The sequence below is a fragment of the Salvelinus sp. IW2-2015 genome, linkage group LG32 (assembly GCF_002910315.2).
Source record: "Salvelinus sp. IW2-2015 linkage group LG32, ASM291031v2, whole genome shotgun sequence".
Classification (NCBI taxonomy): Eukaryota; Metazoa; Chordata; class Actinopteri; order Salmoniformes; family Salmonidae; genus Salvelinus; species Salvelinus sp. IW2-2015.
Genome location: NC_036871.1, coordinates 36,017,015 through 36,037,904, shown reverse-complemented (window position 1 = coordinate 36,037,904; position 20,890 = coordinate 36,017,015). Strand labels below are relative to the sequence as shown.

Here is a 20,890-nt window from a genome sequence, read left to right as displayed (position 1 = left end):
ACCTTCCTGTTTTGAGAAAGAGTTTAAGGAATCAAGGACACGAATCAAGGAAAGATTCTTGAGATTTACCCCATAGTTGTTCTACCACAGGGACATTAAGGAAGTCAGTAGAGGTTTCCCCCTAACCACTGATACAGGGTCAGATATTTGAATCTCCCTAATGGTAAAGGCTAGGGATGTGGTGGCATAATCTGATCCTAGATCTGTAGTTACAGGCATATACTACCTCAAGCGTACGTGAGACAGTTACTGAGATCAGTCCTCCAGAGACTAGTCACATGTTTGTCTTTATGTCTGATTTGCAGAGCCTAGTGTAGAAGCCTGAGGTAGACTAGCTTGAGGTAAAAGTTGCCCCTAAATGCAGGTCTAGGATCAGATTAACCAACGCTTGATCTAAATCTTAACCTTTAGGGAGGTGACAAAATACTGAACCTGTGTTAGAGTGTAGAGGCCACTTCTACCTCCTCAGACCGCTCCAATGAAAGGGCAGGATAAAACCACCAATACCCCCACAATCTGCTTCATCTCAATATAATGAATGCAGATGATTACCCTCCAATGGTTTTGTGAAAGGATAGAGAGATGAGCTTGGAGAGAGAAAGAATGGGAAAGGGGGGAGGAGGGGGGCGCGATTTCAAGGCACTGCTGTGAGTGTGATACTAGCCACTGATGCTTATTAGGTAATAGGTGTCTTAGCAAAGCTATGTGAAGGAGGAGGCCCTAGCACTTCCTGCCAAATAGTGAGTGGGGCTGATCGTGACTGCGACGGCTACTTCCTGCTTTGTACAGTACTTAATGGGGATTAAGTTGAAGCTGTCATGATGTTACTGGCGGCCATTACCTCATGCAGGGAGAGGAGAAGCCACAGTCCGTGACCATACCACAGTAAAATAAACGCTGTGGGAATCTGAAATTAGGACGTGGTTCTTATTGGTTGATCGCCACAATGTGTTGTGGTTGATGAATATTTAGCAGAGATCATTCATATGTTCACGTCTTTATGAAAGATGCATAAGGAATATGGTCTGTTTTCTCACCAATGCTTACTGTAAATAGAGAGAAAAAACAGGGAGACTGAGTCAGAGAGCGAGATGGAGTCAGGGAATGTAAGGGGACCATAACATGAACAAAAATACATCACAAGCACAAAACCTCCATTGTATTACTTTTACAAACGTACAAGTGCATGGGATATAAAGTCATGATTTGATAGTGCCAAGAAGAGAGCTGAGAATGGTAAAGGAACCCAGACGCTATGTGAAGAGAGTGGTATTCAGTCTGCGATGGACGGGTCACTAGTCAGATGCTCTGACTGCAGTAGTCCAGAACAATGAAGCAACCTGACTGTCTTCAGTAGTCTTCTATATTAGTAGCCTAGTCTTCACTCTTAGTCCTAAGGGGCTGCAGTGTTGGGGATGCAGGCTTTTGTTTTATTCTAATGCTACAACACCAGGTTTAACTAAGCAAATAACGATCAAAACCCTAGCTGAATCCCACATTTAGTGTTGGACTCGGGGCGTATAATGCTGGTTGAGTGGACAGGTCTGAAATCATCCAGGCAAAGTGAAAACGGACCCATTCACTGCCTGATTAACAAGCAACAGGGCTTTACTCTGACACTAGCAGACACAGGAACCTGTGAAGAGATGACCGAGACGTGGCGTGATGATGTATGAAGTCATTTAGGGCCAAAGATAAGGCTACCTTGACTAACCTTAAACATTAGGGAGGGGAAACAAAACTGACCTCAGATCAGTGTATGAGGCAACTTCATCATGCACCTCGTTCTGTGTCTTTGGGGAAGAACAGCATAAGAATTAGCTGAAAGGGGCATTCACTTTTTGAGTATCTCTCCCCCAGTCCCCGTGCTCTTTTGAGCATCCATCTCCCCACTTCTCCCCCTTACCCACAACCTGAGTACTTGGAGTACAATGAAGTTGACACTGGTCTAAGGTCAGTATGGTTAACATTGGGGCAGGGTAAAGTAAGCTAAGCTGATCCTGGATCTGTTCGTAGAGGCAACTTGAACCCACATCTCCGCACTTCCGTCACACACAGAGCATTACTTTTTTTTTTTTAACTCAGGTTAGGTGAGCTGTGGTCATTTATCATTGAGATGAACTAGATTATAAGACTGAAATCGAACATTCTACCAAGTGTGGGGTCTCAATCATGAATGKCCAAAGGTAGGATATTCACCATGGTATTGATACTGCTGATGTTGATACACTTTGCTTCTGTATTGTCTGCTGACCTGTTATGAAAAGAGAAGGAGATATATGACATCCACCATATCCACTGTGCATGTGAATAGGGTTCAGCCTCAGACCCATGTCTATGGCAACTGATCTGGGATCCGTTCTCCTTATTCGTCCTCTCTAGGCTAAAAATTAATCCTGATCCTGGATCAGCTGTTACATGCATTTTAGGCAAGAAGCAACCWCAAGACCTAGGGGACCGTGGCATGGTTGTGCTGCTTTGCCCCTTGGTGGCCAGTGGTTATAGACGTGCACTTGGTCCCCCTGGCGTGTTGAAGCGCGCATGCCCACTGCGGTGACGCCGCGGCTCCATGTGTGTTGAGAAGCGCATTATTTGGCAACAGAGGCGGTAGCGGGGAGGGCAGAAAAAAAGAGGGTATCCCCTGGATTTTTAAATAACATCGAATTATCGGAGCTGATTGTCATCCTAAATACCTTGGACGACCCACAGTCGACGGATTGCTGTCGAATCGACCGAGTAAGTTGATTGAGGTGTCCCGAAGTTTTTTGTGGAAGTGGATTGAGGAAAGCCTTTTATTCGGACTTGTCGCGAGCCAGCTCCTCTTCCTCCACCTATCTGTGACGATAGAGAAGCTGATGGGCTGTTGAAAAGTAGCACTTCTCCGCAGAGCAAAAGCTACGGTTGGGAACGGGAAGGGCGGTGCATACGTTTTATAGAAGTCGCATCTCCAGACTTTATTGTTATGACTACACATAGTCAGACGATATTTAGTATTTTAATAATGTCACTTCACAACTATAATTTGAGTTGAGTCGACCGAACAGAGACAGTCAATCTGAATCGGATTGTCGAGTGTTTGTCTGGTCGTTGGACTGGGAGTTAGAATTATTTTTAGAGCAGCACTTGGCTAGTTAGCCTTTTGACAACCCAGGTAGCTTGCCAATGCGAAGATAGCTAATCACGAACTACTAAAACATGTAGCTAATACATTTTATATATATATTAGCTAGGTAGCTGAGACATTTGGCTAGTGTTGGAGTTATAATTTTCCGCTGGCCATCTTCTCCCCACCCCAAAAGCAAGCTAGCCTCAGCTAACGTTACTTCATTGTCTTGTAGGTCCGAGTACCTGGTTGTTGTTGTTTTTGTAAAAAKAAAAAAGTTTAGGTAGCAAGCTAATTATTTGCTAGCAATTTAAATGCACCAAGTTACGGTTTCGTTAAGTGCGTGTATTGTGCTTCACTTTGTTGCCAAACAAATATCTGGACTGGTAGCTAAGATAGCACGAGTGCTAATGATAAATTGGCATTATGCTAGCTAGCTAGTTTATTTTCATGGTTGTGCGATTTATAAACATGCCAGCTATTTCCTCCATTTAGCCGTGGACTTACGAAAAGCCGGTCAAAATAAAGCATGGGCTGTGTTTGGTCTTTAAGGGGGGAGTTTGCATTTTCGGTATTTGTATTGTTTTTAATGGAGGTTCTACTGTATCGGATTAAGAGTCCCTGGTAATCTTCCTACTTCTGTGTGACGACCATGGTCTTCCTCCTCTTAAAGCTGAACGCACACACATTTACACACTCTTTTTCTCCAGCCTAGCGGTATGTATAGGCTGGTGCAGTGCCCTGCAAATGTATCTGAGCCAGCCTCTGTTACTTTGTGCTGTACTGCATGTAGCTACAGGATCAATGAGTTGAGTTCAGTTGTCAGTGACTGGTACCTATGCTGGTTCCTTGGGTCCTGAGTTTTTCCTGGTCAGATCACGACATAGGAAATTCTGACCCCTAGTTATGTGTAACCAAGTAGTACGCAACAAGGTCATATTTTAGCCTATGGAAATGGCTAGCATGATAAGGCTATCTGCCAATTTAGTGCTAACTCTGGTTTCTGTTAGGACTTCTAGTGTGGCAAAAAAATAGAAACATAAAAGTTCTGGAACAGGACAATCAGTTGTTCATTAGAACAATAGATTTGGATGTTCTTTGTAATGTGATGTCACATGGTTGCTTTGGGGGTGCGCTTAGTCAAGAGGACCTTATAGGTGTCCTCACATTGCCGGTGAGAAATTCTGGCCACATAGTAATGTAGAGTTGGATGGAGAGTGGCAGAGCAGAGTCTTTGTAAGCCCTTCCCTGGCCTTTGTGATTGCATCCCTAACATTCACTTTATAGGGTTGAGCAACAGGTCCAAACAATTCACTCATGTTGATTTCCAAGAATGTCTGTTCCTGTGATTTCATGCAAGGGGCGGCAGGTAGCCTAGTGGTTAGAGCATTGGGCCAGTAACCGAAAGGTTGCTAAATCGAATGCCCGAGCTGACAAGGTAAAAATCTGTCATTCTGCCCCTGAACAAGCACTGTTCCTAGGCCGTCATCGTAAATAAGAATGTGTTCTTAACTGACTTGCCTAGTACAAAAAAAGGGGCCAGTCTGCCGTTAGGTATATGTAATATTGCGAACGGTCAACCCTCGGCAAGAGTATAATTTTAAAAATATATATATATTTTACCTTTATTTAACTAGGCCAGTCAGTTAAGAACAAATTCTTATTTTCAGTGACAACCCACACTTCCTAGGTCAACTGCCTTGTTCAGGGGCAGAACGACAGATTTTTACCTCGTCAGCTCGGAGATTTGATCTTGCAACCTTTCGGTTACAAGTCCAACGCTCTAACCACTAGGCTACCTGCCGCCCCAACAAACCACCTGTAGGCATAGCCGAGGGAAGTAGGAATGCTCCAGTACCCCCCTTAAAAATCAGGGGTACTGCAATTCTTTCCCGCAGCACCCCTGATTTTTAAGGGGGGTACTGGAGCATCCCTACTAAACATCGTCCCGTGGCTACGCCTGTAGGCCTAAACTGAAGAGAGAATTATCTTCTGTGTAAAGCAATCCTGAATGATGGAGACAGTTTGTCGTCAGGCTCCTGTAGTCAGTCTCCTGTCGTTACCAGTGAAGTGGTCATGCAAACTTTCCTCAACAACAGCAAGGGTTCCTATTACATATTGTCTCTTCAGGATGCCCTAAAGGTAGTGGGCAGGGCCATGGGTAATATTTTTTAATAACATGAGAGTTCTGCTGTCCATGTTGTTGACGTTTGTAACAGTTATAGAGGTGACATTATTTGTGTCAAGGGGACACTCTAGGCTACACTCATTGGCACCCCTGTGTTTGGAACCCTGCTCAAAGTGGCATTGACTTTACTGTGTCCCACTCCCAGACATTCATTACATTGCCTAAACAAACACTTATCCTTGTGTGTGTGTGATACTGGTTCTGAACTCAATAGCCGTTAGCCTATGTAAATTTTGTTAYGCAAATGCGCTGATACCAGCAATTCAAATTCTAGACCAGTTCTCTGTAGTTTGTTTGCAGCATACAAACAGATGCCCAAAGTAAACCATTGAATTGCACAGTTCTAAAAAACCCAGCCACTAACTATCGGTGTAGAAAGTTCAAGTATCCAAGAGAGGTAGCCCCGTCAAAGCTCATCCAAGCAGCTCATTGAAATACTACACATTTTCTGTCTCTCTCTTCTATGAACTTTTACCACCTGTTATGTCCTACAAGCCATGGGTCATAGGTTAACACAAGTGGTGTCTAACAGGGTGTAGCCTATGGTGTGAGAGGCCTGCTTTTTGGCTCCTCTATGTAAGGACATGTCGGCCCTGACTCCACATAGACACAGGGATGGCTAAACCTGGGAAGAACTGCCACTCACACTAATTACTGTTGGAGCTAGGAACACAGGCATTTCGCTACACACGCAATAACATTTGCTAAATATGTGTATGGGACCATATTATTTAGGCGGAAGACAGGGTTATTAACGTATGTTGTTTTGTCTTAATGTAGGCCTATAATCTAGTCTGAAAGAGCAGATTASACATGTATTGATGCATAGAGAAGGGTCTGTCACCCTGTGTGTCTGTTATCTTCAAAGATTACATGGTTTTTAGGAGAGCCTTATTTTGGCTTGAGCCAGTCCCATCGTTGATCTAGAGCAGTGGTTCCCAAACTTTTTATAGTCCCGTACCCCTTCAAACATTCAACCTACAGCTGCGTACCCCCTCTAGCACCAGGGTCAGCACACTCTCAAATGTTGTGTTTTGCCATCATTGTAAGCCTGCCACACACACACACTATACAATACATTTATTAAACAACCATGGAGTTAAAAAAAATAAGAATTTAGAAAATATTTACTTAATAAACAAATGTTTAAAAATATATATAAATAAATTAACAATAACGAGGCTATATACAGGGGGTACTGAGTCAATGTGCGGGGGTACAGGTTAGTCAAGGTAATTGAGGTAATATGTAGGTTAGGGTAAAGTAACTTTGCATAGATATTAAACAGTGAGAAGCAGCAGAGTAAAAAGGGGGGGGGGGTCAATGCAAATAGTCCGGGTAGCCATTTGATTAGCTGTTCAGCAGTCTTATGGCTTGGGGGTAGAAGCTGTTAAGAAGCCTTTTGGACCTAGACTTGGCGCTCCGGTACCGCTTGCCGTGCAGTACCAGAGAGAACAGTCTATGACTAGGGTGACTGGAGTCTTTGGCAATCTTTAGGGCCTTCCTCTGACACCGCCTGGTATAGAGGTCCTGGATGGCAGGAAGCTTGGCCCCAGTGATGTTCTGGGCCGTACGCACTACCCTCTGTAGTGCCTTGCGGTCGGAGACCGAGCAGTTGCCATACCAGGCCTTGATGCAACCAGTCAGGATGCTTTCCATGGTGCAGCTGTAGAACRTTTTGAGGATCTGAGGACCCATGCCAAATATTTTCAGTCTCCTGAGGGGGAATAGGCATTTTCGTGCCCTCTTCACAACTGTCTTGGTGTGTTTGGACCTTGATAGTTTGTTGGTGATGTGGACACCAAGGAACTTGAAGCACTCAACCTGCTCCACTACAGCCCCATTGATGAGAATGTGGGCGTGCTTGGCCCTCCTTTTCCTGTAGTCCACGATCATCTCCTTTGTCTTGATCATGTTGAGGGAGAGGTTGTTGTCCTGGCACCACACTGCCAGGCCTCTGACCTCCTCCCTACAGGCTGTCTCATCGTTGTCGGTGATCAGGCCTACCAGCGTTGTTGTCGGCAAACTTAATGATGGTGTTGGAGTCGTAATTGGCCATGCAGTCATGGGTGAACAGGAGGGGACTAAGCACGCACCCCTGAGGGGCCCCCGTGTTGAGGATCAGCGTGGCAGATGTGTTGTTGCCTACCCTTAAAATAAGATATGCAATAAAGTAAAGCAAGTTTGATCTTATCTTCAACCTAAACATATTGTTTACAATTAGTTTGACAGGGACACACAGAGAATGGATGAACAGTGGGGCAAACAAAGTAGTGTATGGTCAGGAAGGAAGGATGAGGTCGCACAGACAAAGGACAGAAAAAACACAAAACAAACAGATGCAGGGTTGCAGACTTAGACACGGTTCCTATTGACCGGTAGTGGCTGTGCAGCGGCCTGATAGTGTGTTTTTGGCTGATGACTGTTGTATGAAAGAACCAGCTGTAGACTTCCAGATGGTTAAGGTCTGTGATGGTGGTGGTGGTGGTGACAATGATGAAGTCGATCATAGTTGGTATCATTTAGAAAATGCCTCCTGGTGAGACGGAGAGCATTCCATAGGTAAGGCTACTTGCTTACTTGTCAGTTTGTTGTCATGGTTATATTCTTTTTGGGCTAAATCCCATTCAGAGTCAGAATGGTGTGTCTCTATGCTGATATGTAAACGTACACCCAGTGCCATGGTAATGCCCTGTTTGGGCAGGCGTTACATCACAAGCTATATATACTGCCTGGACACACACACACACTTTTTAGTGAGTAGAGGAGATACAGTATGGTGAGATTTTCAGATCATGCCAATATAGGCCTTTCCTGTGTGTGGCAAAGAGGGAGAGCTTGCTGGTAGATGGATCTATCGGTGTTTCCCTAACCCTGTCCTCGGGACCCCAAGGGGGTTCAATTCAAAATAACCAAGGTTTGATTATTTTAATCAGCTATTTAGTGCTTGGGCAAAAACCAAAWCATGCACCCCTTTGGGTGCCCAGGACCGAGTTTGGGAAACACTGATCTATCAATACATTGTCCCTTACGGATATAAGTCACAGACTAGTCATCTCGGTAGATTTTTGTGTGTATGCGTTAGAGAGAGGTGTGCGTGTGAGCTGCCATGGAGATGTAACCTGATACATGTCAGCCATTAAGTCATTTAGATCCTGACCTTTCCTGTTAAAAAGCTGAACTACCCTTGGACCTGCTGCTCATAGGGTTAACATCCACTACACTGTAGACCGTGACACTGCACAGTAAGAATAGGATGGCGTCTCCTCCAGACACCAATCTGAAGTCAGTTTAGCGGTTTCGGCCCTAATAGATGAGTTTAGGATTTGGGGAGGGTGAGCTGGTCCTAGATCTGTGCCTTGTAGGCCCTACTACCTAGTCAGTGCCTACAGACAAGTTCTGTGCAGAGTTGTCATGGTGACAGCAGACATGAGTATGCATCAGTATGTTGAGTGTTTTCATTCCTCCCTCTCTTTTTTATTATTTCATCTTCCGGATGGTTTGGAATTCCCCCCCCCCCGATCCATTCAATTCAAAGGGCTTTAATGGCAGATGTTTACATTGCCAAAGAAAGTGAAATGGATAATAAAAAATGAACAGTAAACATTTCACTCACAAAAGTTCCAAAGGAATATAGACATTTAAAAAATAATATTATGGCTATTTACAGTGTTATAACGATGTGCAATTAGTGAAAGTACAAAAGGGAAAATAAATAAACATAAATATGGGTTGTATTTACTATGGTGTTTGTTCTTCACTGGTTGTCCTTTTCTTGTGGCAACAGGTCACACATATTGCTGCTGTAATGGCACACTGTGTTATATCACCCAGTAGATATGGGAGTTTATCAAAATTGGGTTTGTTTTTGAGTTCTTTGTGGATCTGTGTAATCTGAGGGAAGTATGTGTCTCTAATATGGTCATACATTTGGCAGGAGGTTAGGAAGTGCAGCTCAGTTTCCATCTCATTATGTGGGCAGTGTGCACATAGCCTGTCTTCTCTTGAGAGACAGGTCTGTCTACGGCGGCCTCTCTCAATAGCAAGGCTATGCTCACTGAGACTTTACATAGTCAAAGCTTTCCTTAATTTTGGGTCAGTCACAATGTTCAGGTATTCTGCCACTGTGTACTCTCTGTTTAGGGCCAAATAGCATTCTAGTTTGCTCTGTATTTTTTGTTCATTCTTTCCAATGTGTCAAGTAATTATCTTTTAGTTTTCTCATGTTTTAGGTMGGTCTAATTGTGTTGCTGTTTTGGGGATCTGTGGGGTCTGTTTGTGAACAGAGCCCCAGGACCAGCTGGCTTAGGGGACTCTTCTCTAGGTTAATCTTTCTGTAGGTGAGGGCTTTGTTATGGAAGGTTTGGGACTTGCTTCCTTTTAGGTGGTTGTAGAATTTAASGTCTATTTTCTGAATTTTGATAATTAGCGGGTATCSGCCTGATTCTGCTCTGCGTGCATTATTTGGTGTTTTACGTTGTACACGGACGATGTTTTTMCAGAATTCTGCATGCGGTCTCAATTTGGTGTTTGTCCCATTTTGTGATTTCTTGGTTGGTGAGCGGACCCCAGACCTCACAACCATGAAGGAAATAGGTTCTGTAACTGATTCAAGAATTTGTAGCCAGATCCTAATGGGATGTTGAATTWTATGTTCCTTTTGATGGCYTAGGCCCTTCTTGCCTTGTCTCTCAGATCATTCACAGCTTTGTAGAAGTTACCTGTAGTGCTGATGTTTAGYCAGAGGTATGTATAGTTCTTTTGTGTGCTCCAGGGCAAAGGTGTCTTGATGGAATTTGTATTTGGGGTCCTGGCAACTGTACCTTTTAAGGAACGCCATTCTTTTTGTATTAGTGAGATTTACTGTCAGGGCCCAGGTCTGACAGAATCTGTGCAGAAGATCTAGGTGCTGCTGTAGGCCCTCCTTGTATTTGTTTTAACCTTTATTTAACTAGGCAAGTCAGTTAAGAACATATTCTTATTTTACAATGACGGACTACCCCGGCCAAACCCTCCCCTAAACCGGACGACTACTGGGCCAATTGTGCGCCGCTCTATGGGACTCCCGATCACCGCCGGTTGTGATACAGCCCGGGATCAAACCAGGGTCTGTAGTGATGCCTCTATCACTGAGATGCAGTGCCTTAGACCGCTGCGCCACTCTGGAGTCCAGAAACATCAGATCATCAGTAAACAGTAGACATTTGACTTCTGATTGTAGTAGGGTGAGGCTGGGTGCTGCAGACTGTTCTAGTGCCCTCGCCAATTCGTTGATATATACAGTGCAATCGGAAAGGATTCAGACCCCTTTCCCATTTCCACATTTTATTACGTTACAGCCTTATTCTAAAATGGGTTGAATTAATTTTTTCCTTATCAATCTACACACAATACCCCATAATGACAAAGCGAAAACCAATGGATTAAAAATAAAAACCAGAAATACCATATTTACAGAACTATTCAGACCCTTTGCTAAGAGATAAACAATTGAGCTCTGGTGCATCCTGTTTCCATTGATCATTCTTGAGCTGGGTCGACAACTTGATTGGAGTCCACCTGTGGTAAATTCAATTGATTGGGCATGATTTGGAAAGGGACACCTGTCTATATAAGGTCCCGCAGTTGACAGTTCATGTCAGAGCAAAAACAAAGCCATGAGGTCGAAGGAATTGTCTGTAGAGCTCTGAGACAGGATTGTGTCGAGGCACAGATCTGAGGAAGGGTACTAAAAAAATGTCTGCAGCATTGAAGGTCCCCAAGAACACAGWGGCCTCCATCATTCTTAAATGGAAGAAGTTTGGAACCATCAAGACTCTTCCAAGTGCTGGCTGCCCGGCCAAACTGAGCAGTCGGGGGAGAAGGGCCTTGGTCGGGGAGGTGACTAAGAACCCGATGGTCACTCTGACAGCTCTCCAGAGTTCCTCTGTGGAGATGGTTGTCCTTCTGGAAGGTTCTCCCATCTCTGCAGCACTACTAATCAGGCCTTTATGGTAGAGTGGCCAGACGGAAGCCACTCCTCAGTAAATGGAACATGACAGCCCGCTTGGAGTTTGCCAAAAGGCATCTGAAGGACTCTCAGACCATGAGAAACAAGATTCTCTGGTCTGATGAAACCAAGATTAAAATCTTTGGCCTGAATGCCAAGTGTCACTTCTGGAGGAAACCTTGCACCATCCCTACGGTGAAGCATGGTGGCAGCATCATGCTGTGGGGATGTTTTTCAGTGGCAGGGACTGGGAGACTAGACAGGATCGAGGGAAAGGTGAAGAGAGCAAAATACAGAGAGATCCTTGATGAAAACCTGCTCCAGAGCGCTCCGGACCTCAGACTGGGGCGACGGTTCACCTTCCATCAGGACAACAACCCTAAGCACACAGCCAAGACAATGCAGGAGTGGCTTCGGGACAAGTCTCTGAATGTCCTTGAGTGGCCCAGCCAGAGCCTGGACTTGAACCTGATCAAACATCTCTGGAGAGACCTGAAAATAGCTGCGCAGTGATGCTCCCCATCCAACCTGACAGAGCTTGAGAGAATCTGCAGAGAATAATGGGAAAAACTCCCCAAATACAGGTGTTTTAAGCTCGTAGCGTCATACCCAAGAAGACTCGAGGCTGTAATCACTGCCAAAAAACAGTTTTTGGTTTGTCAATATGGGGCATTGTGTGTAGATTGAGTGGGGGGAACAAAAAAGATTTTAGAATAAGGCTGTAACGTAAGAAAATGTGGGAAAAGTCAGGGGGTCTGAATACTTTCCAAATGCACTGTATGTTGAAGAGGGTGGGGCTCAAGCTGCATCCCTATCTCACTCCACTGCCCTGTGGGAAGAGATGTGTTTTTTTTGGCAGTTTTAACCGCACACTTGTTGATTTTTATAATATCGTCAGTCCAGTATTGTTTTCCCCCGAACACCGCTTTCCATTAATTTGTATAGCAGACCCTCATGCCAAATTGAGTCATAAGCTTTTTTGAAATCAAATCAACCGTCTCAAATAAGAATCTGTCAGTGTAGGAGCGGAGTTTCCATTCCGGGCCTCAAAGGGTTAACCTGCTTCAGCCTCTCTCTCAACCACACACACACACTTGCCAACCGGTTTAAACGGGTTCTTAGGAAAAGTGCTTTGTGTGTCCCAATGAATCCTGGGAAGGGTCATATGTGCCTTAGTGATGTCAGATGGGTAAAAAAAAAAAAAATTGTCAGCTTTCTTTTATCAGATGAGATGTGTGTGAGTAGTCCAACTACAGTAATGAGTGTGGTTGTGTGTGTGCGCTGCATACTCGCGGACATAACTATTCTGAGAAAATGAAAGGGGAGAGGGCAATGTGTGAGTGCTGTGTGTATCGCTGAAAAGTGTCCCCTGGTGAAAGTGTAAATGTGGTTGTTTTTTTCCAAAGTCGTAGCTTCCTGCCGTGCGTCACTGGGCAGACGAGAGGCCTGAGTGTTCTATTTGTTTGTTTACTGCATGTATGACACAGAACACAACTCCTCACTTTACTATCTGTCTGTCAGTATGACTTTGATTAGTCTTGCAGCATCTCGAACAGTCTAGTGTTGTCTGGTCAAGTCTCTCTACTCCTTGGTTGTCTCTGTCTCCCTATCACGGTCTCCATGTGTGTGTTTTTGTGTGCGCGAGTGTGTGTGTGTAAACGGGAGGCAGGGATTAAGAGCAGCTAGCATCTGGGTAGCTGGCACTAAGGTGGTCATGTGTGTTCCATCCCCCAATCCCAATCCCTTAGCCATCAGTCGCAGTGACACAGACACCGACAGTAGAGAGAACTAGCTAAGTACTGTAAGTCTCCTACTCCATTCTGTCCCACAGGACAACATCTGTTGCCCACCTAGCTTCATAGAGAGGGACCGAATCTGGAGTTAATGTTTTGTCTCTGTCCTCAATAACTGCTTCAGGGTCAGCGATGCCTGTCCAAGGTCTATACACTTTATGTTTTACAACTGATTTGAGGTCAGCTATAGCCACCCTAGTCCAAGGCTATATTCTGCTTGACTATCTATTGATGTCAGCTTTGTCTATTCCAGTGAATGGCTGACCAAGTCTTCTTCTCTCCTTATCTTTGTAGGGGGATGTCTGAGGAGGCTGTTCGTCAGACACGCAGCCAGAAGAGGGCGCTGGGGAGGGAAATCTCACCCCATGATTCTGAAGCACCTCCCACTCAGTCTGACAGCAAAAAGCTCAAACTAGACGGGGCCGAGACTGGAGATCCGGACCAGGATCATGAGAGCCCAAATAAACCACAACCAGAACCACAACCCGAAACAACAAAGGATGACCAGGACCTGGTTAAACCTCTGGTCAAGCCTGTGGTCCAGCCTGAGAAGGCAATGGAACCAGAACTACCCCGATTAACATTACCGTTAGTGTTACCATCACACCCGGCGCAAGAGCAAGAGCAAGAGCAGGACCGGGCCCCGAAACAGTCAGAACAGAGCTTAGAGAACCYGACTGAGCGGAATAACCGCGGCGACCAGGTAAAGGTGAAGAGTGAGATGCATCTAGATGGGCAGAACCGGACTGTGCTGTCAGAACCAAAGGTGGCCAGTAGCATGATGACGTCAACGGAGGTGAAGGCTACCATTAAAGTGGAGGTCCAGACAGGAGAGCAGGCTCTGGACATGAGCACCTCTAGAGGGTGAGAACACTGTATTTATTTGCTTAAAAGCTGATGTGAGATCAGCTCCTTTTACTCTAGTACTAGTAGTAGTATTTACTCTATACCATTTGAAACTGACTTCAGATCAGTTTTCCCCAATAAACAAAACGTTTTATAATTTGGTTCTGACAGAAGTCTTAAATCTGTTTGGTGTGGGCAAGGGGGAGATCAATTAAATAAACATGATTATTTTGTACCTTTTTTGTGGGGAAGGGGGCGGAGCTTTGTTTGCATAGCTCTTTATGTACTTTGTGCTGTTTCATTTTTGGAACGTGAGAAACTGTGAAATCACTGGAGAGCCCTTAAAACTCCCCTGAACGAAGCCTGTGTGTCATAAACCGGTTCCAACTGGCTGTTGCCATGGTTTCCACTGTGGAAGGAACAGCGAGGGGAGGGGGGCAGGGTTACGTGATGATGCCTGAGTGGAGGGTCATGTGACCTGCTTTGGAAGAGTGATTAATCCACAGGAAGTGGTGATGGTGCTGCTAAGCCCTGAGGAAGGAGACACTCAAGGTGTTGAGGAGGAGGAGGCTGGTTGTCCCTCCTTATTCATTAAACATTATATTAATGCCCACTTTTGAGAATTTACAATCTGTCTTTACAATCTGGAATTAGTAAATTACTCTACGTCACACTGTCAACTGGGTAATTCATATCAATACAAGTCTACAGCAAAAAAATAAATGTCATTGATGCTAATGAAACTCAAATAGAATGTGGTTAGACTAGTGTTGAACCACTGGCCCACACACGTCTAACATACAACAGATATAAACTGGTAGCCTTCCAATAGAGACACCACTAGTCTAGGTGTGAGTAGTTTATAATGCAGTCTCCTCCTACTCCTTATCATGTCAACACAGCTTTCTGTTTCCTGGTAAGAAGGGGGCCATTTCTGGGGACAGTTGTCTGATAGTGGACACTGTAGATAAGAGAACTGACCCAAATAGTACCCTCTTCAATATATTCCCTCGTTCTTTAACAAATCAAATATATTTAGAAAACCCTTTTTACATCAGCAGATGTCACAAAGTGCTTAAACAGAAACCTAAAGCCTATCCAGGTGCCACCTATAAGAGGCTAGCCAGGTGCCACCTATAAGAGGCTAGCCAGGTGCCACCTATATCTCTTATTGTTGAAGTGCAACTTCGTGAGAAGTGAAACTATAGAAGATATTATTATGAATGTACTCTTGTTACCATCTTGTGGACAACATGGGTTACTACTCTCCACCTTTTTCAGATTAAATTCAATGTAAATATCAACCCCTTTTTTCTTCCGTCTCCTTCGATTAGCGCCATAAAGAGGGAGCCGGGTCCCCCGTCCCCAGATGATGACGATGATGATGATGATGATGTCATTGTCCTGTCAGATAACGACTCCTGCAGTCCGCCGATGAACGGTTTGAACCACTTCAAGGAGCTGGACACAGTCCTACTCATGGTTAGTGAAAGAGCTATACCACCCTCCCATGATGTTCCTCATACCAGTCTCTTTCTATGGTCTTCTGATCCTAGATCAGCACTCATAACTAGTTTGTGCCCAGGGCCCTTATCCACAAAGCGTCTCTGAGTAGGAGCGCTGATCTAGGATCAGTTTCAACGTTTATATTGTACGTGAATAAGATCGTACGTACAGACAGATCCGAGATCAGCGCTTCCACTCTGAAGACGCTTTGTGGCTTGAAGCTCTGTCTCTTTTATGCTGTACCGGTCTTTCTCTCTTTATGCTGTACCGGTCTTTCTCTCTTTATGCTGTACCGGTCTGTCTCTCTTGTGCTGTACCGGTCTGTCTCTCTTTGTGCTGTACCGGTCTGTCTCTCTTTGTGCTGTACCGGTCTGTCTTTTTGTGCTGTACGGTCTTTCTCTCTTGTGCTGTACCGGTCTGTCTCTCTTTGTGCTGTACCGGTCTGTCTCTCTTTATGCTGTACCGGTCTGTCTCTCTTTGTGCTGTACCGGTCTTTCTCTCTTTGTGCTGTACCGGTCTTTCTCTCTTTGTGCTGTACCGGTCTTTCTCTCTTTGTGCTGTACCGGTCTGTCTCTCTTTGTGCTGTACCGGTCTGTCTCTCTTTATGCTGTACCGTCTGTCTCTTTTTATGCTGTACCGGTCTGTCTCTCTTTGTGCTGTACCGGTCTTTCTCTCTTTGTGCTGTACCGTCTTTTCTCTCTTATGCTGTACCGGTCTGTCTCTCTTTGTGCTGTACCGGTCTTTCTCTCTTTATGCTGTACCGGTCTTTCTCTCTTTTATGCTGTACCGGTCTTTCTCTCTTTGTGCTGTACCGGTCTTTCTCCTTTGTGCTGTTACCGGTCTGTTCTCTTTGTGCTGTACCGGTCTGTCTCTCTTTATGCTGTACCGGTCTTTCTCTTTGTGCTGTACCGGTCTGTCTCTCTTTAAGCTGTACCGGTCTGTCTCTCTTTATGCTGTACCGGTCTGTCTCTCTTTGTGCTGTACCGGTCTGTCTTTCTTTAAGCTGTACCGGTCCTGTCTCTCTTTATGCTGTACCGGTCTTTCTCTCTGTGCTGTACCGGTCTGTCTCTCTTTGTGCTGTACCGGTCTGTCTCTCTTTATGCTGTACCGGTCTGTCTCTCTTTAGCTGTACCGGTCTGTTCTCTCTTTATGCTGTACCGGTCTGTCTCTCTTTATGCTGTACCGGTCTGTCTCTTCTTTATGCTGTACCGGTCTTCTCTCTTTTGCTTACCGGTCTGTCTCTCTTTGTGCTGTACCGGCTTTCTCTCTTTATGCTGTACCGGTGCTTTCTCTCTTTATGCTGTACCGGGCTTCTCTCTTTGTGCTGTACGGCTTTTCTCTCTTTGGTCTAACTGGTCTTTTTGTCTTTGTCTGTGTAAGACAGAGCAAGGCCAGAGGGAGGGATCGCATCATCAAAACAGTTGAAGGAGGAGCTGAGGTGTGGAGGAGGCCAAAGTCTGGTGCTGCTGAAGAAACCTACGCCAGAGCCAGACACAGAAGGAGTGTTGCAGAAGGTATGGACAGCATTGCATGCCCAAGGTAGCTGGGACTCACTCTTTCGTGATAGGTGGCACCTGGCTGCCACTTAAATCACGATGTTTATACCCTACGCCCAGGAGGGAATTTGTGTTTCCCAGAGCGGAAGATTGGAGTTCAGGTCCCAGTCTCTCTCTCTCAAAACACACACACCACACACACACACACACACACACACACACACACACACACACACACACACACACACCACACCACACACACAATACAGACACAAGCCAGACACAGGCACAACACAGAAATACATTTCACCCAGATCCATACCTCTGCACACTTACAAATTGACAGACACTCTGATACAGACAAACCCACACACACAAACAGCTCATTCTGTCCATCTCTGTCTTGTTCCACAGCCCTCAGGATTGTCGGGTTCTGCGGCTCCTCCATCTCTGATCCGGGGATCCATCGCAGCCAGCAAAGGCTCCCAGCAGGTCAGTCACCTGTCTCACACAAACAAGCTTTAATTCACACACAAGTTTATCATGTTAACCACGTTTCTGTTTATTGCATCGTTTAATTTGATCCCCAGGTGGTGTCAGGTAGGAGTTCAGGCACAGTCATTCCACCTCCTCTGGTGAGGGGCGGGCAGCAGATCTCCTCCAAACATGGCTCCCACAACTCCCAGATCATCATGCCACCTCTGGTTAGAGGGGCACAGGTAAGACACGCCACAATCTACCTGCCAAACAGGTCATCAGCTGATATCAATACTCCAAATGACAGAGTTTTGTGTCTTAGACTATGCTCACCTGTTTTCTTTTTTCTCTCTCTCTCATTCCCTCCCTATCTCTCCACACTCCCCCACATATCACTGCTTTGTCTCTATAACTGTTCTGTCCTCTGTTGACTGTCCCTTGCCCTTTCCTATATGTCCTCTGTCTGACCTATGTTTGCCCCCTCTATCCCTGCCCTGTCCCTCTTCTCCTCTGTCCACTCACTCCCCTGTCCCCCATGTGTCATGTGTCCCGGGTAGCCAATCGCTGTGTCTCCCCAGCAGATCCAGTCTCTCCGGCAGCAGCAGCAACAGCAGCTGTCAGGGTCTGGCTCAGGGAGCTCTGGCCCCCCTCCTCTGCTGCTGGCCCCCAGGGCCAACGTACCCGGCTCTCAGGCCCAGAGAGGCCTCATGCAGTCAGGCCTCATCAGGGTGGGCAACGTCAACAATGCCAGCCTGCTGGTTAACATCTCACAAGTGGGTCAGAGGTTTATCTCGATAACAAATCATTTCTGGGTAACAATTAAGTCGCTTACTGCAATAGTTTTCCATTAAAATGGTTAAAAGTAAAACTATTTCTCAAGCAAGAATTTGGCTATGAATGTCTTGGATTGGTCTGAGATGTGAGGGGGAGAGCACCAAAGCGGTGCAAAAACCACAGTGTGGACAAAGATTATAGAATTAACRCAAGATAGTTCATCTGTGTCTTTTCCAATGGMAGCAAATGAAGCACAGTGGGCAGAACAAGCAAGGAGATGGGCAGAGCCAAGCACCTGCAAGCTCAATCCCATTGGTGCATCTTAGCATTTAATTGCATATTTTCATCAGGGAACGTCTACTTTTTACGTGTGCAAAAACTCAATTTGGCCTTGCACTGCTTCTAAACAACACCCATTGTTTTTCAACTCTGGCAAAGAGTCAAGTCTACAAAACTTAGTGCACTTCGTTCGTAAAATATTCTACTTTTGGGAACAGAAAACTATTGAGATCTGATTTTTCATCGATGAGAAAATCAGCAGAATGTCGGCTCGGTTTCATCTAGCTCCATCTCCTCCCTCTGCCCGCCAATGGACTTCCCTTCATCACCATATTTGGTGGTGAGTGGGTTCTAAATGGATTCTTCAGATTTATACCCCCTGTGAAGTATCTGGGTTTCCTCTTTTATCTGTGGTGTGGATCAATCCACCAGCAAGGAGGGACCTGATGGGAGGGATATGTAACCTGAAATGAGCTGTTATACACTATTCACGTGACACGGCAGGTAGCCTTATAGTTTTAGAATTTTTGTCTGCTTTTTTGAATGGTCTTCAATTGGCAAAAACGTAGCATAATGGTTTTCAGCGCTAAACCATCATGAAAGGCATCTAGCAAAAGTCAATTCATCCACAAACACAAATATAATTTTTTATATAGCTTATGTGCTCACATTATAATGAATTTGATGACCAGGGTTAATGCAATTAATTGATTATTGAATGTTATCGATGAACACAGCTTTGTAGAACCAAAACAAACACATGCCTCTACTCAACACTTAAACTGGAGAACGATTGGTTTGGGTGGCTGCTGCAGCGTGCATATTGTGCTAATTTCTCTCGCGGTTGTCAAGCCGAGAGCATTCCGCAAAGAGTTGTTCAGAATCTAGTCTGTTTGTGGCCACAATTAGAACTATTTTCAAAGCTATCAATAAATAATCTTATTTGTATACTTAGATATCACAAGTGGACACTTTTTTTTTTTTTTTTTTAGTCTGTCACAAATGACAGCTACAATAAGCCCCTATGGTGAATGAGAGGCTTGTAGAATCATGAAACCTACTGAGTTTTTACTTACTTGTTCGCCAGTAGGGGGTTCTGCATGCTCTTGGCATTACTGAATAAAATCCTACACTGGCACCGAAATCTCCATGAAATCCAGAACTGCCGCCACTTTGTTAATTTATAGAGCCTGATGATGTCACCAGGCAAGCCAAAACTACACCCATGCAAAACCTGATGATTAGAATATCCTGTGTAGATTGTATTTTCAACCAGCAACTATTAGGAAATAACACTGATTAAATAGTCTTGAATTTGTACAGTGTTAGTTTRATCAGTTGTTATACAAAAATGATACGAAACACAGGAAAACCAGTATTTTGCCTTTAAAGGCTTTGCCAGGGGGATGGTTCAGACTCTGAGAAGCAGTGATTTTTTTATTATGGAGGACCAAAGTACTAAATTAAATAATTAGTTACATCATTTTGGCAATTAGCAATAATTTTTTGAAGTTTGGATATGAAGCCAGTAGTAGTAGTAGTCATTATTTGACGATAAGTGCATTGAATGTGCATGATAAAACAGATATTGTTGATGAGATTAAATGCATGATTGTTTTCATATTATCGTTGCGATCAGCTGATGCCCATGAGGCAGCCTTGCACTTGATATAGTTTGAAAATGGCAAGTAGAGATGAGGTTCTCCCCTCTAGGCTAGTGAATCATAGAGTGGTGCAATTGAGACTTGCAGATTTGATTTGTTCAATCCAATTGCATTCACACTTTGGGTATATTGAACCGCTCAAGCTTAGCTAACTTTCCTCTAGAGAATAGACCTGAATTTACAACAGTTTTGATTAATTTGATCTGTCTTTAAAAAAAAAAAAAATATTGACCTCAAACCTCACCTGGATACCTTCTTTCCCCACTTGTCTCCTTTATTTGTCTATCCCTCCTTCCTTCTCCCTCTCATCCGGTCCTCATCCCACTCTCTCCCAGGCCTCTCCAACCAACATGAAGGGTTCTTCTATCTCTTCCCAGTCTGGAAACAACGTGAACGACTCTCCTGCCGCCCGTCAGGCTGCGGCTAAGCTAGCCCTGCGTAAGCAGCTGGAAAAGACCCTTCTGGAGATTCCTCCTCCCAAGCCTCCCGCCCCAGAGCTCAACTTCCTGCCCTCGGCAGCCAACAACGAGTTCATCTACCTAGTGGGCCTGGAGGACGTGGTGCAGAACCTGCTGGACTCCATGATGAGAGGTACAGTACCTATTACGCTGGTATTAACTCTAAATTACCCAATACCAGGGTTTCCCAACCCTTTCCTCTGCCCCACCCCATACTCACTGTTATAAACAAGCGCGCTACACTGTTTATAAACAAGCGCGCTACACTGTTTATAAACAAGCGCACTACACTGTTGATAAACAAGTGCGCTACACTG

The 20,890-nt window shown here is 44.8% G+C and overlaps 1 protein-coding gene across 1 annotated transcript in view; it reads left to right on the top strand.

The window, feature by feature from the left end:
- Nucleotides 1–13,371: 13,371 nt before the first annotated feature.
- The window catches only part of LOC111956450 (transcriptional repressor p66 alpha), a 9,837-nt gene continuing 2,318 nt past the window's right edge, over nucleotides 13,372–20,890 (top strand). The window contains exons 1-6 of the mRNA XM_070436584.1: nucleotides 13,372–13,937; nucleotides 15,254–15,401; nucleotides 17,336–17,413; nucleotides 17,512–17,640; nucleotides 17,956–18,171; nucleotides 20,451–20,706. Coding sequence (XP_070292685.1) covers nucleotides 13,372–13,937; nucleotides 15,254–15,401; nucleotides 17,336–17,413; nucleotides 17,512–17,640; nucleotides 17,956–18,171; nucleotides 20,451–20,706 — 1,393 coding nt within the window. The remainder of the gene's footprint in view (nucleotides 13,938–15,253; nucleotides 15,402–17,335; nucleotides 17,414–17,511; nucleotides 17,641–17,955; nucleotides 18,172–20,450; nucleotides 20,707–20,890) is intronic.